A 19,646-nucleotide genomic window follows, 5' to 3' on the forward strand; every position below is an offset into this window, starting at 1 on the left:
TGCAGTCTCTTCCCAACATGTATGTAGAATCTGTTTGATATTGTCATTTAGTATTCTTTGTCATCATTCTCCCAATATCTTAGTAATACACCACTTGCCTCCTACCCCCTCCCCCAACACATATTACCTGTCTGTATTATTTTGTACAAACTTTTAAAATATGCTTGACAGAAAACACTGGCAATATTTTAGAATAATTTCATAGACAATTCTCTTGCATAACCATCTACGAAAACTGTTCAATTGTTCATGTGAGGAAATCATCTAGCCGGCTTACTGAAGTTGCGGTGGTTTTAACCAGATGCATGTCTATATTCTAATGCTTAGCTACACAAGGGCGCCTAGGAGTCTTCTTTCACCATTCCATTTAACTCAAAATAATAAATGCATCTAATATAGTGCCGCAGACTTTTATTAGTAGCCGTCCTGTATCCACCATTGGCAATCCGTAAGGTAAACTTTTTCACATCCGGGCAACTCAGAAAAAATGGCAGCCGCTTGCAACGTTGTCCAAGGTAACATTTTTTGTCATTTTTCAAGTCATTTTAATATTCTGAACCGAAGTGAAATGAAAAATTGATATTGTAAGATATTCTTTTCTAAACATTCCTATTTAAAGTCAGTTGTATTCATGACTAATGCTAGCGATTGTCTTTGAATTGAGAGGCTTCGGCCCACCATATCCACGAAGCTAAATAAATAAAAACAACTTTCGTTTTGATTAGTTCTTGTAAGCTGTCATTTTTCTTGGCCATTCTGCGTTATTTTAATTGATTTTTATGCATCGTACATGTTTTGTAGAGTATTTCAAAGAATATTCCACCGTCATTCCGTACCTGTCAAGACACATGTGATAGTAGGCCGGTGATAGTAGGTTTATAGGCCACTTCCAATTGTTCTTGCTGTTGCCAGTGTTGGGTTAACCCTTTAGCGATGTGGTTAGAGTGTCCGCCTACAGATCAAGAGGTCCGTGGTTCGAGCCCCAGTAGGGACTTTGGTATTTTCTCTCCCAGGGTTTACTTTACACACACTCATTTCAGCCCTAGATTACTCGCACACATTATGAAAAATTTTAAAAACTAAAAAAAATTCTCTTAGAAAATCATTGAATTGAACTTGCCTGGCGACGTTGACACAGCATTTTCATACTGTTTAATACAGTTTTTACATTCACTGGTGCAACATGATTTCTACAGGGATCGAATTTAACATTTTTTCCCGCTTTTGCTAGTGCCATTTTTAGCTTGACTATTAGAAGAATAAGTAGAGCTGTCCTACTCACCACGGCATTGGCGTCGGCGTCACACCTTTTTCATACCAGTCCACATTTTGACAAAGTCTTTTGAGATAAAGCTTTGAAACTTTCAACACTTGTTTACCATCACCATGTCCAGTTATAGGCAAGAGCTTATAACTCCATCAAGGATTTTGGCTGAATTATAGCCCCTTTTGACTTAGAAATCATGGTTAAGTTTTTCGTACCAGTTCATATTTTGACAAAGTTTTTTTGAGATAAAGGTTTGAAATTTTCAACACTTGTTTACCATCACCATGTCCAGTTATAGGCAAGAGTACATAACTCCATCAAGGATTTTGGCTGAATTATGGCCTCTTTCGACTTAGAAATCTTTGTTAAGTTTTTCGTACCAGTCCACATTCTGACAAAGTCTTTTGAGATAAAGCTTTGAAACTTTCAACACTTGTTTTCCATCACCTGGTCCAGTTATAGGCAAGAGTGCATAACTCCATCAAGGATTTTGGCTGAATTATGGCCCCTTTTGACTTAGAAATCTTGGTTAAGTTTTTCGTATCAGTCCACATTTTGACAGTCTTTTGAGATAAAGCTTTGAAACTTCCAACACTTGTTTTCCAATACCATGTCCTGTTATAGGCAAGAGTACATAACTCCATCAAGGATTTAGGCTGAATTATGGCCCCTTTTGACTTAGAAATCTTGGTTAAGTTTTTCGTACCAGTTCATATTTTGTGTAAAGTATTTGACATATGGCTTTGAAACTTTTATCACTTGTTCAGTATATAGTCTTTATCTGTAGGCAAGAGTACATTACTCTGTAATCTATTTTGGCTGAATTATGGCCCTTTTTGACTTGGAAATTGGTTCTGTGTTCATACAAGTCCACGTTTTGTCAAAATTATTATGTCTCCCCCAGGAGACATATTGTTTTTGCCCTGTCCGTCCGTCTGTCCGTCCTTCCGTCCGTCCGTACGTCACACTTCATTTCCGAGCAATAACTGGAGAACCATTTGACCTAGAACCTTCAAACTTCATAGGGTTGTAGGGCTGCTGGAGTAGACGACCCCTATTGTTTTTGGGGTCACTCCGTCAAAGGTCAAGGTTACAGCGGCCTGAACATTGAAAACCATTTCCGATCTATAACTAGAGAACCATTTGACCCAGAATGTTGAAACTTCATAGGATGATTGGTCATGAAGAGTAGATGACCCCTATTGATTTTGGGGTCACTCCGTCAAAGGTCAAGGTCACAGGGGCCTGAACATTGAAAACCATTTCCGATCAATAACTAGAGAACCACTTGACCCAGAATGTTGAAACTTCATAGGATGATTGGTCATGAAGAGTAGATGACCCCTATTGATTTTGGGGTCACTCCGTCAAAGGTCAAGGTCACAGGGGCCTGAACATGGAAAACCATTTCCGATCAATAACTAGAGAACCACTTGACCCAGAATGTTGAAACTTCATAGGATGATTGGTCATGAAGAGTAGATGACCCCTATTGATTTTGGGGTCACTCCGCCAAAGGTCAAGGTCACAGGGGCCTGAACATGGAAAACCATTTCCGATCAATAACTAGAAAACCACTTGACCCAGAATGTTGAAACTTCATAGGATGATTGTACATACAAAGTAAATGACCCCTATCGATTTTGGGGTCACTCCATTAAAGGTCAAGGACACAGGGGCCTGAACATTGAAAACCAATTTTGGTCAATAACTTGAGAACCACTTGACCCAGAATGTTGAAACTTAATAGGATGATTGGTCATGCAGAGTAGATGACCCCTAACGATTTTAGGGTCACTCTGTGAAGTAAGTCACGGGCGAACATTGAACATTCGGTCAAATGAGAACCATGACCAGAGAGAAACTCATGGATATTGGTCATGAGGTAAGACCCTAACGATTTAGGTCCTGTTAAAGTCAAGGCAAGGCTGAAATGAACATTCCAATCATACTTGAAACCTCTCGACCCAGAATGTTGAAACTTCATAGGATGATTGTTCATGCAGAGTAAATGACCCCTATTGTTTTTGGGGCCACTCCTTTAAAGGTCAAGGTCACAGGGGCCTGAACATTGATAACCAGTTCTGATCAATAACTTGAGAACCACTTGACCCAGAATGTTGAAACTTCATAGGATGATTGAACATGCAGAGTAGATGACCCCTATCGATTTTGGGGTCAGTCTGTTAAAGGTCAAGGTCACAGTGGCCTGTTCATGTAAAATCATTTTTTGGAAATAACTTGAGAACCACTTGACCTACAATGTTGAAACTTAATAGGATGATTGGACATGCAGAGTAGATGACCCCTATTTATTTTGAGGTCACTTGATCAAAGGTCAAGGTCACAGGAGCCTGAACAGTGACTGGAGAACCACTAGGCCAAGAGTGTTGAAATTTAGCAGGATGACTGGACATGCCAAGTAGATGATCCCTATTGCAGCCAACCGTCAGTGTCTCTTTGATTTTTGCTCCTGACCCCTATTGACTTCTTGCCTATAGGACTTTGCATTGGGGGAGACATGCGCTTTTTTACAAAAGCATTTTCTAGTTTGACATATGGCTTTTAAACTTTGAACACTTGTTTATCATCATGATTTCCATCTATCATCATGATTTCCATCTGTAGGCAAGAGTACATAATTCTGACAACTATTTTGGCTGAATTATGCCCCTTTTTGGACTTGGAAATCAGTTAAATTTTTCATACCATTCCATATTTTGATTAAACTGTTTGACTTTGAAACTTTGAGCACTTCATTACCAACATGGTCTCACATTGCCATTTAGTGCAATATCGAAATCCACAAATACAGGAACATGGATTGTCTAATCTATTTTTTTCTTTTGTCTGAAAATCTGTGGTAATATTTTGACCCCATTCTTCAATCAATTCTTTGAATAGTCGAACGCGTTGTCATCTGACAGCTCTTGTTTTCCACTACTGTAGCAAAATGGGTTCCACTAGCAATTATTTAAAGGCCAGGGCTTTTTTCCCCTATAAATCTACCTCCGGTAAAAGGAGGTAATCCCAATGCCAAAAAGTATATTTTTTTCCCAAAGTTGAATTTAAAATTCCCAAATGATTAAACCTTTTAGGGTTTTTGCTGTTTTAAAATAGTTTTGCTAATTTGTATGTATATTTAGGTAAATTATAATACTGTTGAACAATTACTGAAATGCAATTCATTAATATTTCACACAAAAACACATTAATGTAGATTTTGGTAATTTGCAAAATTAATTGTCCCAATTAAGATAATTTCCGAGAGCATTTTCCCAATTCCAACGTTGTCGATGGCATTCCCAAATTGATGGAAAAAAAGGCCTGAAGGCTGTTTACTTGCTAAGTTTATTAAGCGGTTTTGTTGTTGTTTGGTTTCATATAAAAGTTTAATGTTCAGCTCTGTTCCCACTTTTTCACGGTTCAGACAGGCCGGGACTTTCTGGTTTCGGAAGAAGGAGCCAAAGTACTCGATGATTCTTTTGATTTTTGGCTAGACTCAGTCACAGGGTTCCCACGGTCAGGGAAAAGTAAGGGAAAAAAGTATTTTTTTCAAGGTCAGTGAAAAGCCAGGGAATTTTGTAATTAGTCAGGGAAATTTAGCAAAAGTCAGGGAAAAGTCGGGGAAATTTGAAACCAGAAGTAAAAAGCAGGAGAAAAAGGTGAAAAAGTAAAAAGAATGAAAACAAACATGATAAAAGGCAAAGGCAGTTTCACTTTTTTTTTGGCTGAACCAAACATTATTAAAAAATACAGTCTGTTAAACAAAATTATTTTTAACTTTTAACTGAAATAAGACTGTATGATGCTATGAACTGTGTAGTCCTGCATAGTTGCAAATCTGTTTCATCATTTTACCATATAAGCCATAATAAAGCTTTTCTGTTATTTATGTTTGTATGGAAAAGTTAAGTAAGAAAACTTATTATATACCATTCTTACATGTTTACCATTTTCTTTACTCAAATTACTGCTTACAGATTGTAATGTGCAAAACATTGCTATTTTGATTTATTTTATATTTGAATAGACCTTATAGTCTTCTGGTCAACTCTTCTTAGTAAAGATCAAAACTAGTTTTCAAGTGCAAAAGTGTTTATGGAAGTTCAGTGTTGTATAAGTTTGAATAGTTATTAGTGGTGGATGTTGTTAAAAGGAAAAGACTATTTTAACAGAATTCTTTGCGGCATCTTAATTTTACCCTGTAATATTTTAAAATTCAGCTAACAGAGAAAGACCGAAAGATTAATATTTAGAGTTGTAGAAAAGATGCAAACAAATTGCATACTTAGGGTGGATATTAGGACTTATTTAGCATCATGGAAAAACAATTAAAAATTGAAAGTTAAACAAAAATGAAATCAAAACACTTAATTCCATTGTACATATAAAGGGTGTAAGTAAAGTTTGCGACAGCTGGAAAAGTAAATCAGCATGATAAAAATGTGCAAAGTAAGATTTGTTAAGTCATTTAATACTGATATGTTGAGGCATTTAAGCTGAATACTATTTACTGTATTGAATTTTCAACTTTTGAAAATAAACAGGCATTTCTGCTTAAATTAATGAATCTATGTCAATCTTTAATCATTATTTGTAGAATGCAAACTCAAAAACAGTCACATTTATCAATAGATGACCAGGTAGGCGTCCCAGAACGCGAATGTTTTGGTCAGGGAAAATTGGAGTTTGGTCAGGGAATTTTATTTTCCCTGCTTTGTGGGAACCCTGTCGGAAGTTTTACGTTATTTCAGGTCACTGCCTGTGGTATCGCTAGCATTTTCTGTCTCCACGGCCTTTTTCGTCCGAAGAAACTTGTTATTTTCCTCTCCATTTTCACAGTTGCGAATCACCAACCAAAACGAAAACAATATCTTCTACATGCTTACTTAGATATCCGATAATTACATTTGTATAAAGCAACAAGCGTCTATAGGCAGTCACGTGATCAGGGATCATCCTAGGTCAAAATTTTAGGGAGAATTCTCCCTCCACAGAATTTAGGGCGAAATCAGGGAATTTAACTTTTAATTTTAAACCCCCAACTGCCATATAAAAGCCAGAAGATGGCGCTGGGGCAGGTTTTTATATAAATTATGCATGTTTCACATCAGAGAGCCCTTTTTCAAAATTTTAAATAAACTACTGAATAAAAAGTTATGAAAAATTGCATAAATACACATTGAAACATTCTTTATCAATTGGTGTTTTTATTTTTTAAAACAAAAAATTGTGAAGTACAGTTTCAAAAAATTATTTAAACCTAACTGCCAAAAATTTGAATTTGCCGGGAGGAGCTAATGAGGTCATGAACCCTAGAGAAACAGAGAATGTAAACAATTCCCACGTGGTTAATTTTATCAACAAACTTGATCAGCAGAAGGCTTGATGTATCAATGGAATTAACACCTAGAGTGCATTGTAAAACTTTTCCAGAAAAGTGATTTTGAAATTTTAAACTGAATAGAATATCATATTCAATCATTTCTGCAGTTATATTTTTATGTGTTATTTAAAAAATGTTTTAAAGATATAGGGAACTAAATAACAGACATACAGTGATAAATTATTTCAAATAGCTTATCATTTTTATTAGACCTTATCACAGCAACACTTGCTAATTTGTGTGCATTGTGCTACATCTCAGACTTAAATAGTTTATTATTTCTGCATTTATTGCTACATTATCTCAATTAATGGACCTGCCAGCAATGACAGAAAAGTTAAGAATGTTTGATTTCAAGCTTCACTGTTCAATTTACATTAATAAGAAGTATAAAAATCAGGAATGCTAGTCTCAACTCATAACATTGATATTGATATGGATGCACAAAATATATATAATAATAATTTGTAATCATCAAAACATGCAAGTTCATATTTCTTCTTCAACTGACCATTGTTTACATTTGCTTTTGAATCATTGAAAGTGAGCTATTTTTAGCTGACAGACAGCCTAGAGTAGCCTTGTTATTTGATAGGCTCCTCCTACAAAACTTACTGCCAGGGTAGTAAAAGTTGGGGCTTTAAGGAGAAGATTAGGCATAGTATTCAGTTTCCCGCCTATATATCCACTTTCTATGGGTCTTGTTATAACTTACAAACAGTAATTATTTAAGGAATTGAATATTGCATTATTATTTTCATGAATTTATAAATAAAGTATAAACTTAGCTATGAAAAAGTTGCCTTTAATTATGTCTCCCACCACACAGTGGTGTGGGAGACATATTGATTTACTCCAGTCTGTGTGTCTGTTTTTCGGTCTGTCACAAAGCTTGTCCGCACTCTAAGTTTTTATCGTAAATTTATCAGGTGCACGATCAAAACGCCATGAAAATTTTCATTCATGTTTTGATTCTCGTGCTTAAATAATGCCGGATTCTTGCATCATCTCAGGGTTTTCCCGTACGCAGGTTTTCTGCGTCCCTGACGCGCTTTTACTGCTTTGAACTCGCATTTTTCAGTACCTCTGCGTCCAGTGGACATGCAAAATCGGTCACAAAACTCCTTTGCACTTAAGCCTCCTTTGCGCAGATACCCATGTATAATGCGCAGTTTTTTGACCCCCGGGACTACCCCTGAATCGTGGGTGCGCATTTATACTTAGGTATAGACAATTTCCCAACTTCAAACAAGTTTTGTTACCAATGGTTGCCATTTTGGTAAAGGGAAACTACTCTTCGCGCTAACTGTCACCGCTAAAATCTAAGATTGCCGTTACGTTCCGTAAAAGATCGAATGGTTTATTTTTCTTTCAAACAAAATTAATTTCATATAAATTAGAAGTATTTTGATGAAAGAAATATAAATAAATTACAAAAATTATGAAACTAATTAAGGATCGAGTATTGTGCTGTGATTTGGTATTTGCTGTAAAAATGACAAATGCAAAGAAGATAAAATGTATGTGAACTAGCATACAGTAATGCAGTAATAATCATTGAAATATCTTTTCTACTCTAGAAACAGAAGAATCTGGTGAAGTTAATGCGGAGTTAATAGAAGCACACATTGTTGCCCAGGCAATCACAGAATTGCAGGAAATACAGGCACCAGCTACACAGGTAAACACAGGCAACAGTTGCATATATAACATGTGCTGGCAATATGACTAATAGTGGCACAGGCAACTCTGGTATAGCACAAAATTTAGTAACAAGTACCAGCAATACAGGGGCCTCACAAATAATAACAGACTCACTTGCCCCTCACCGATGTGGAGCCTCACTCAGTCGTTGAATTCTTCATGTGAGGAAGCCATCCAGCTGGCTTATGGAAAGTCTGTGGTTCTACCCAGGTGCCCGCCCATGATAAAATAATGCACAGAGGTGCACCTGGGGTCTTTCTCCACCATCAAAGCTGGAAAGTCACCATATGACCTATAATTGTGTCTGTGGGACAATAAACCCAACAAAACAAAACAAGTATTTAAATTCAGGCGACTAAGTACAAAAATAGTAACAGATACCAGCAATGCAGATTTGTCAGATTAATTTGTATATTTAATGTATTAATAACATACAAGCACAGTTAGTGCACAATTCCCTTTTACATTTATTATTGCTAATAGCCTATAGTTATAGTTGAATTGCTGTAAATGATAAGATTTGGGTACTTTATGGCTGATTTGGTTTGATGCACTATCTCAGTAGATTTACTCCTGTCTGTCTGTGTGTCCGTTTGTGTGTGTGTCTGTCTGTCTCTCTGTCACAAGTCTTGTCTGCACTCTAATTCTAACACTTCTCATCCGATCTTCACCAAACTTGAACAAAATGTGTTTGCCAATAAGTCTTCTGTTAAGTTTGATAACTAGCCAAATCGGCCCAGGCACTTCAGAATTATGGCCCTTGAATTACAGAAAATACTGATGCCAGTGATACAGGTCTCTGTGCATGGCTGACTCATATACATAATGGAGGAGAAATGCCAATCTAGATGATTAGGCAGTTGCAGGAGACATGTTCTTTTCTCAAAAACAGCTCTAGCTTATATAAAGTTATAGAGAATTACAAAAGCCCACCAAACTATTTTTGATATAGTATAGGGCAAGTAAAAACATTGGTGTTTGTGGTAAGTGAATATAAACTCCAAAAACACATTTTGTATCTGTATGGGTCACTCAAATATTTTTATTATAAATCAGAAATATCCTGCAAATCTCATTAACTGCAGGTTCTCAGTATTAAATGAAGCAACTAGACATATAAAGATGTGTAAGTTCTTTTACTTTCTGCAAATGTCATGGTATAGGACTTGAATAGTAAAACAAAGAGAAAATGTGTAAGAGGCTGGGTAACTCACTTGGTAGAGCATCAGAATGGTATTCCGAGGCCCCAGATTGGAATCCTAGTCTGGCAGCACATTTCTTCTCACCCTGTGACACAAAGAAAAATTTTCTTCCAGAGTGTGAGTGCAGGAGCAGAGGATGTTGTGTTGACAAGTGAAGTACAAACAGAAGGTGAAATCCAGAGTGTTCCAGGACAAACACATGTTATTTATTACATTGAGGATGGAGCTATTGCAAGGTATGTTTTACACAGTCCACATTATTTTCTTCTTTACAAAAAACCAGGGATCGAATTTAACTTTTTTTCCCACTGGCAAATTTTTGCTAGTGCCATTTTTTTCCACTAGCAAAATGATGGGTTCCACTAGCAGTTACTTAAAAGCTGTTTACGTGCTAAATTTATAAAGTTGCTTTGTTGTTTGGTTCAGTTTCAGTTTCAGTTTATTTTAATACAAGGCCCATAAGGGCATCTGCATGGCATAATACCATAACAATTTCCACAAAACAGTTCCAAGACAGTTCAAACATATTCAAAATGATAATTCTATCTAAGCGTGACTAGACGTGTAAAAATAATTGAATGTAAAGTTACATTTAATGGAAGGTGGTAATATTACCTTACCTTTTGCATAACATTTTTAAGAAATATTGCAAGTTTTAATAATACAGTCCTATCCGAGCTTTGAAATAATTTTTGAAAAGATGCAATATTGCGTATTCTTAATTCTTTTGGAATGTATTTTTTCCTTTCTGAAATAAAGTGTACACAATCAGAAATATAATGGAATTCATCCCCTATAGAGTTATTATTACACAAATGACATGTTCTCTGACTAAGATCAATATTATATCTTACGTTTCATGTAAAAGTTCACGGTCCGGACAGGCCGGGGGCTTTCTGGTTTTGAAAGTACGATACGAGACAAAGTACTCAATGATAACAACTACAAGCAGTCACGTGATTATCAGTAAATTAACTGCCCCAAAGGAGTTTTTAAAGAGAAAAGGACAGTTGGAGCGAATTCCCCGATTTTCAAACGTGATCGCGAAAAATATTCGAGTGCCATGATTTTCTACTCATATTTTTTTAATCTTACTTGAATTCCGCGAGTAAACAACTGCTAAAAACAGTTTGAAAATTTGCAGAATAGTAGAATCAGGATGATCCCTGTGTTATTCAATGTTAATTGTGTCAGAGTGGCATACAGCAGTTTCTGTGAGGCATACCTGTTTTAAAGATTGTATCCAGAAGTTATTTTATTTATTTGTGCTATGTTCAGAGGAGTTGTTATGTGTAAGAGCATTGTGTTCAAAAGTTATTGTGCATAGGATCATTATGTTGAGAATAGTTAATTTTGCATTTTTAAGAACATTATGTTTAGAGTTTTTGTACATAAGTGCATTGTGTTGAGAAGAGTTTCTGAGCATTCTGCTGAAAATAAAATAGTTGTAGTGTATACTGTATAGCAACATGATGTTGAGGAGTTACTGTGTATAAGTGCATTATGTTTGGAAGAGTTATTGTGCCTACTACACGAAGAGTTACTTTGCAGAAGTGCATTAACTTGAGATGAGTTCTTGAGAGTATTCTGTTGTGAACATTGAGAAGTGTAATGCTCTTGCTGCACAAGGACATGATTTTTAGAAGAGCTATTATGTATATATAATCATTATGTTCAGAAGAGTTGTTATGTAAAATATGATTACTTTTCTTGTATAGGACAGAAGACCGTACCTTGGTCGACTCGTCTGTACAAGCCAATGACTATGAAATTGAAAGAAGATCTGGCAAACTGCCAGCAAGAAAGAGAGTTATACCAGTCAAGTTCAGGTAAGACAAATGTAAAGATCTTGCAACAAGAGTTTTACATTTAAAGGGAAGGGGAGTTAACTCTGATTTTGATGTCTTGAAGCAATTTGTTGAAGTAGACTGGTACCCAGGATGATTAAGAGAGACAATTGTATTTTGGCATAAATGTAATGAACTATGTTTCTAAACAACTTTTATAAAACAAAATTTGCTTTCAGTTAGTACAGTATGAGGGCTGTCCCAGTATTTCGTAGACTCTTGGAATAAATCATTTCATAGACAAGCAATTGCAGTTATATTCATGTGTATATTTTATTGATTTCAAGAAACTGGCAATGTCTCATCAAAAACAGTTTTTCAAAAACTGTAATAACTTTTTACTGATGTTTGATACACGTTAGCCGCTAAATCTATACAGTGCAACAATATACAACTTGTGGTCCATCTTCACACTGTCATAAGAATACGTACTGTCAGCATTTCCACTTAATATTGATTAGTACAGAAGACATGTCATTTGGAATATTAAGTTGCTTTCAGTACATATTTTTATACGCCCGAAAGGACGTATTATGTTATGACGCTGGTGTCCATCTGTCCGTCTGTCTGTCCGTTAGCAATTTCGTGTCCGCTCTGTAACTCTTGAACCCCTTGAAGGATTTCAAGGAAACTTTACACAAATGTTCACCACACCCAGACGATGTGCAGAACGCATGTTTTGGATGTCTGCTTCAAGGTCAAGATCACACTTAGGAGTCAAAGGTCATACCAGTTTGTTTCGTGTCCGCTCTGTAACTCTTGAACCCCTTGAAGGATTTCAAAGAAACTTGACACAAATGTTCACCACACCAAGACGACGTGCAGAGCGCATGTTCCGGATGACTTGCTTCAAGGTCAAGGTCACACTTAGAGGTCAAAAGTCATATCAGTTTGTTTCGTGTCCGCTCTGTAACTCTTGAACTGCTGGAAGGATTTCAAAGAAACTTGGCAGAAATGTTCACCACATTGCAACGATGTGCAGAGCGCATTTCGGATACTCCTTCAAGTCAAGTACACTAAGGGTAAAGTCATATATGACTGCTTGTGTAATGCCTGCATTGCAGTGCCTTGTTTTGGCACTCTTTTTGTACTTACATTAATTTTTTTTGGAATTACTTCCCTTTTATGTTACTATAAATAGTATATTTTGAAACTTTTTTATTATTGGCAGTAGGGAAAAACCGAGACCACTTTTCTGTGGTACAACATGGATGGTACCTCCAATTTTAAGGTGTATTTTTACATACCTGTACCTGATAAGGATTTTTTTGTAGACTTTGAATATTTTTTTTTGTGGACATAGATTTGTTTTTTGAAGTTTCCCTTTTGTTGTTCCAGTCCTTTGGGGCTACAACAGTCAAGTTCTTAAAATTTTGCTCCCATCCTATGATGTAAGCCTTCGGGCATATATTGCCCCGCTTGGCGGCGCTCTTGTTCTTGTTTGTAGATGAGAGAAAACAAAGCCATTTGTTCCCATTTAACAATCTTTTCTCACTAATCAGATATTTTTGAAATATGCATACGGATAAAGTCCCTCATTTTGAAATTACACATTCATGTTATTATGATTATGAAACCTGATTGCAAATAAAAGTTATTATTATTAAATCTATATTTATAGTCATTTCCATTGGTCTAGATTTTTTTGTAGTCACATAATCAATGATAAAAAGTCGTATTGACTCGAAATGACCAAAGGCTGCAGATATTTGTATTTAATATTTATACTTAGAGTAGGCTGGATTTAATAATAAAACAATTGTTGCCTTTTAAGTTTGGTCGATATGTGGATTTATCGACCTGACAAAAGCGATATCATCCTCGGATAAATCCACATACTGACCTCACCAAAAGGCAATAATTGTATATTATTGTTTATATTTATATTGTTATAACAATAACAGCCAAACCCCCCAGGTTAGAAGAAAAGTGTTGATTGATAACGTTTTTTCTGATTCAGGGATTACAAGAATAATTCTAATGATGAAGACAGTGACTCGGATTATGATCCTCATGAATACTTGAGTTCACGGGCGGTTAAAAAGCCAAGGATCACAAGACCAGAGACTTCTGTTTCATCAGAAAGAAGTATAAAGACTAAAGTTGATGGGATAAGGAGAGGTGAGAAATATATTTTGTAATGCAGGAAGGCATAAAACACTTTATGAAATTTTATGCTCTAAATTTTCAAAGCTTTGTATGTTTTTTGTTGTGTTTTTTAGAACTTACTGTCTTTGAAAAGCCATCTAAGTGCAAGTAGCAGTTCAGTTCTGAAGATGCAGCAATTTAGTTTTGTTATATCAGAATGTCCTTTAAACATTTAATGGAAGGAGATATAGTGTACTTTTAACTTGCTAGTATTTCTTAAGTTGTTAATAAATGCAAAAAAAAAATTGAAGAACTGTACTGTATTTTTGACCAGTTTGAATTGGGTTTGTTCAAAACCATATGAGCCGTGCCGTGGGAAAACCAACATAGTGGGTGTGCGACCAGCATGGATCCAGACCAGCCTGCGCATCCGCGCAGTCTGGTCAGGATCCATGCTGTTCGCTAACAGTTTCTCTAATTCCAATAGGCTTTAAAAGCGAACAGCATGGAGCCTGACCAGACTGCGCGGATGCGCAGGCTGGTCTGGATCCATGCTGGTCGCACACCCACTATGTTGGTTTTCCCATGGCACGGCTCATATCCGTTGATAAACTTGGGTAATGGAGATCCATCTGAAAGTCTCAAAATATTAACAGTATTGCTCCTTTATCAAGTTGGTTGTTGAGTTGCAGAATGGTAGCATTACAATCAGAAACCATGATCTGCTCAAAATTTTAAAGTTTAACTTTAATTCAGATTTCAGTGACCATCAAACAGTTAAGATGTCAGACTCTGAGCTACATGGCTGTCATCACTGGGTGTCAGGAAATTGTCCAGGCTTGTTGAAAATCCATGGTGTCCTTCTGTATTAAATATATTGCAGAACTTTGAGTTCCTCAACCTTTATGGCTGGAAACTTTATATGTTTTGGTGTTACTGGAAACCCAACCAACCATGTCAAACTTTAGAAACTTCATTCTATGCTACTACTCATAAATGCAAAGTTTTTCAAAGACAGTCTATGTGTCACTTTTGTAAGATCTTTATAAAAATACTTTATTTAAATATTCTCAGACTTTCACAATCTTTTTTCTTTCAGTGGGACGTCCAAGGAAAAACTTTTTTCCATCTCATACAGAAAGTCCACTATTTCATGATGAGGTTATTTCAAATGAAGTGGAGAAAATGTACCAACAAGCTCTCCAGTTGACTCAGAATGAATTGTCAGCAAACCATGCTGTTGCACAAGTAGAAAATGGAGATACTTCAGAACTTGGGAGCAGTGAAGACAACAGAGAAAATGTTACAAATAGTGAAACTACACATGATAATATGGATGAAGATGGGACACAAGTTGAGCATATAAAAATGGAACCAGGCAGTGAGGAAGGACAGTCTACGAATACTGGACAAAGCCACAGAATGACAACAAGGGGAAAGAGAGTACCAGTCTATGATGGGGACTTATTAGAGGGAGGTAATCAAGGTAAACCTGTAACATTGTTATGTCTGCTTGTATTTTCATGTGATTTAAGACATCCTTTATATTACCTTGTAGCTTAGGTATTTTTATGCCCCCAAAGGGAGGCATATTAGTTTTCAACTGTCCGTCCATTAGTTCGTCACAACGTTAACTTTCAACGTTAACTTTTTGCATGAAGGCACTTTACTCGCCAACCACTGCACCCAGGACCTTCAGACTTCACATGCTAATAGTATTTATTGAGTACATGACCCCTATTGACTTTGGGGTCACCAGGTCAAAGGTCAAGGCGCTGTGGGGGCATTTGTCACCATTAATGGCAGCTCTTGTTTGTTTGTTGAGTTGCAGAATGGTAGCCAGAGTTGCCCTGGTACATCCGTCCAACCATCCATCCAAATATGTGAAGTGCATATCTCAAAAAGTATTTTACCCAGTCATCAAACCTCACAGGTTTGTTATTCAGCACGGGAAGTTGTGCACCAGGGGTTTTAATTTGGATCTAACACCACCAGACAAGTTATGGCCCTTGACTTAGTAAAAAATGTGCATAAAAAAGACCAAGGTTTGTGTCACATGCATTTCAACCCATCTTGTTTCCTTACATGTTTTGTAGCGATAAATGGACCCATTCCCAAAATGCAAAAATGATTGTTATTTCCAATTTCTAACCAAAAAATATCCAATATTATTCTTTAAAAAATTAAAAGCTCCAAAAAGCATGGAAATAACTATCAAAATTGTGAGGTACATAGACAGGTTTTGGGATTCCTGTAATTCTATTTTTAAACTATTATCTTGTTGACCAGTTAAAATTACTGATACATACTACACCAAGTCAGCATACTTGTTACATAATTTACTGAGCATCTAATTGCTGTGCCCATGTAAATGTTTTGGCGTGTATTGTTTCAAAAGTTAAGGAATTATTTTATGCTCAAAATGTGATCAATGTGATAGATTTTTTTGGCAAAGTTGAAACACGGGGCTTTCTTTAGGTACAGCTGCGCGAACAGTAAGGAGCATCCTTCTGGTCTATATGTATGGTAATTACACTGACCTTGGTCATAAGCAAATCTGATGACCAATGTTCCTTTCTAAGAACCAAAAATATGTTAAAATTCTAAAGAACAAGAGGATTATTTTGCAGCAGAAATTGGTGACACTTGATCTCTCACAGAAACAAATGAGTATAGATAAAAAATTTTGTTGTTGGCCTTGACCCAGACCATTTCCCAAAAGGGCAAAAAAAGTGGATTGTGTTAAAAACAACATGGGACTAGTTTCCTGATATAGCTGTATGGAATACTTGAAAATTTTCTCTTAAACTACTGGCCCGATTTCAGAATAATTTCATAGCAATGTTTGGACTTGGGTGACACTCTACCAGATGCCTTCAAATGATCCTTTTTCATTAAACATGGCCAATAGGGGCGGGGCTTGTTATCCCTTTATAGCTTTATGGAAAACTCTCAGAAAATGTTGGTCTGATTTCAAAATAACCTTACAGCAGTATTTCTGGGGTGATTCTCTACTGAATTCCTTCAAAATCATTCGGTTTTGTTTTTTAAAAAAAGGGTCCAGCAGGGGATGTTGGGACTAGTTTTACCGACATGACTATATGGAAAACCTTGAACATCTTCTTTGAAAGTGCTGGCTTGATTTCAAAATAATTCCATGGCAGTATTACTTGGGTAAACCTCAACTAAATTCCATAAAACCACATTGTTTTTTTTGTCTTTGAAATAATTTCAAGACATTGTTCCTTGTTAAAAAATTATACAGTTCAGCTGTAAATGTCAGATGAGCAATTTGGGTTCAAGTGTATTTGTAGTTTGGCAAAGAAATTTCATAACAAAATTGTCCATGGTCCTATTGTTTTAGGAGTTGGGAAGTTAAAGTTCAAGGTTACAGTGGCATTTAGACAAAAAAATGATTAGGATATTATAGCTGGAGAACACAAGTCCATTGACCTCAGAAATTTGTGCCTGATTGCCTATAGTCAGTAGGGCATCTTTGTGGACATTAGATCAAAGATCAGTGTCACATCTTACTAGAAACTGAAAATTACATTTGTTATGACTGAAATTTGTTTTACTTAAGTTCTTGTTAGTGTAACAATGCACTAGCGCAATAGGTTTTTGCAGGAGGCAAAAGGAAGTTTATGCTTTTTTTATCATTTCAGATATTTTGATATTTTATTCTGCAGGTGTTTTATTAGGACGTGGACGTGGCCGACCTCGTATGTCTCAACTTCCTTTCTACAAATGTGCAGAGTGTGGCAAAACATTCAAACAAAAAGGTATATTATCTTTTGAAAAGTATCAGTATATAAGCTACTGTTCTAAATAGTAACAAAAACGTGCACAATTAATCAAAATTATCAAGATTGTCTACATTGGCTGCAAAGCTAGCAAGTATTAATGTTGATACCAGACTGCTGAGCTATCTAATGATGTTGTTATAACAACATGTTAGTAATTATAAAATACAACTTACAATGGCAGAATTTTTTAGTATCAGTTTCAGTGTAATTATGTCTCCCCCATAGGTGGGGGAGACATATTGTTTTTGCCTTCGCCGTCCGTCCATCCGTCTGCATTAAGCTTATCCGGCTTTCACAGGTCAAACTGCTGACTGGATTTTGACAAAACTTCACAGGAATGATCAGTACCAAGCCTAGTTTAACATATCATTGGCACATTCCGCTTCCCAGCACAAAATGGCCGCAAGAGCTAAAAATAGAAAAATCTTGTCCGGCTTTCACAGATCAAACTGCTGGATAGATTTCGATGAAACTTCACAGGAGTGAGCAGTACCAAGCCTAGTTGTGCATTTCGCCGACACGTTACGCTTCGCTGCACAAAATGGCCGCCAGAGCCAAAGGTATACAAAATTATGTATTTGTGACAAAAACACCTTCTTGTTTGCTTTTATTTTCTTACTATTTTCTCGGGAAGAAAATTAAATAAAAAATCTAACCATTATTAGCTCACTGGAACACCAAGTGCTCAGGTGAGCTATTGTGATCAGTCACTGTACATTATCCATCCATCATCTTTCCACACTTTTCTTCAAATGACCTCCTCTAAAACCATATGGTTGAAGCTGATGAAACTTTGCATATAAGAAACTTTGAAAATCTTCTTCTCTGAATCAAACTGAGCCTTGATATTTGGCATGTGATATCAGAGTTATACTGTCTACCATAATTGGTCCAAAAATGTGTGCGACATAAATATAATATAGGCTAACATAGAAGTACTTGCACCATTACTTGTTCACAGGTGAGCGCTTTAGGGTCATTGACCCTCTTGTTTAGTTTTTTTGATGCCTTTGAAAATTCATGAAAATGACAATTTCTCAAAAAACGTAACATATATATATATTGCTTTGAAACCTTATAGGATGGTTCAAAAACTTATTTTACACTCCATGGTGAGTCTTGCACCCCCCCCCCCCCCCCCCCACCCATCTAGTGACATTGACCTTGAAGAAAGTAGCATTGTTTAGATTTCTTTGACACCTTTGAACATTCAGAAAAATGACATTTTCTCAAAAACCGTTACATATATTGCTTTGAAACCTTGAAGGATGGTAACAAAAAATCATTTTACATCCCTGCAATGTGTCCTGGCCCCCTAGTGATATTGACCTTGAAGAAATCAGCCTTTGAAAATTCACAAAAATGACAGTTTTTCAAAAAATTGTTACAGATATAGTTTTGAAACTTCGGAAGATGGTTTTAAAACTCATATTGCACCTTTTTCATGAGTCAAAGCTCCTATGGGAAAGACAGTTTCAGGCGGTGGCTTTGTTTATTGAATGTTTGCAAAGACTTTATTTGAAGAATGCATGGTGCTAAAATATTTACAAGGAAAGCATTTGAATACTTAAGATTCTGTTTCACATTTTTTTTTTTTTTCAGGAAATTTAAAGACACATATACGTTTACATATAGCAGGGACTCCCTACCATTGTCCTGAAGAGGGTTGTGATAAGTCATACAGGTCTAATGAAAGTTTGAGACGCCATCTTCTCACACATCAAGGTAATACAGAGGTTGTGATTTTATACTTGTATAGGTACACTTACATCTGTCTGTGCTATCAAAAGTTCTGAACATTCATATGAGCCGCGCCATGAGAAAATCAACATAGTGGGTTTGCGACCAGCATGGATCCAGACCAGCCTGCGCATCCGCGCAGTCTGGTCAGGATCCATGCTGTTCGCTAACAGTTTCTCCAAGTCCAATAGACTTTAAAAGCGAACAGCATGGAGCCTGACCAGACTGCGCGGATGCGCAGGCTGGTCTGGATCCATGCTGGTCGCAAACCCACTATGTTGATTTTCTCATGGCACGGCTCATATTATTTATTCAATTTAGCTGAACATGTTCATAATCTATGTTGTCAAAATCTGAACTTCTTAAGTGTAGCGAGAAACTTGCTTAGATTTGTCTGACAGTTTTTAGTACATGGTTATTAAGTACAGGGATTTACTACACATGCAAGTATTGTAATGTTAACCTATTAAGTTTGATACCTTTGCCCCTGGAGTGGTGATTTTGTACTTCAGAATGTTTATTTAAAAATCAGGCTAAAACCTGAAACACCTGTTTCATGTCCAGTACAATAGGTGAAACTAAATTAAAGGTAAAATTTTTAAT

At 36.3% G+C, this 19,646-nt stretch overlaps 1 protein-coding gene across 1 annotated transcript in view; it reads left to right on the forward strand.

The window, feature by feature from the left end:
• Nucleotides 1–471: 471 nt before the first annotated feature.
• Nucleotides 472–19,646, forward strand: part of LOC123546480 (zinc finger and BTB domain-containing protein 24-like) — a 32,093-nt gene continuing 12,918 nt past the window's right edge. Inside the window, exons 1-8 of the mRNA XM_045332778.2 lie at nucleotides 472–515; nucleotides 8,237–8,337; nucleotides 9,677–9,798; nucleotides 11,281–11,391; nucleotides 13,370–13,530; nucleotides 14,597–14,983; nucleotides 17,187–17,279; nucleotides 18,906–19,028. Coding sequence (XP_045188713.2) covers nucleotides 488–515; nucleotides 8,237–8,337; nucleotides 9,677–9,798; nucleotides 11,281–11,391; nucleotides 13,370–13,530; nucleotides 14,597–14,983; nucleotides 17,187–17,279; nucleotides 18,906–19,028 — 1,126 coding nt within the window. The 5' untranslated portion in view covers nucleotides 472–487. The remainder of the gene's footprint in view (nucleotides 516–8,236; nucleotides 8,338–9,676; nucleotides 9,799–11,280; nucleotides 11,392–13,369; nucleotides 13,531–14,596; nucleotides 14,984–17,186; nucleotides 17,280–18,905; nucleotides 19,029–19,646) is intronic.

The sequence above is a fragment of the Mercenaria mercenaria genome, chromosome 9, assembly GCF_021730395.1.
Source record: "Mercenaria mercenaria strain notata chromosome 9, MADL_Memer_1, whole genome shotgun sequence".
Lineage (NCBI taxonomy): Eukaryota > Metazoa > Mollusca > Bivalvia > Venerida > Veneridae > Mercenaria > Mercenaria mercenaria.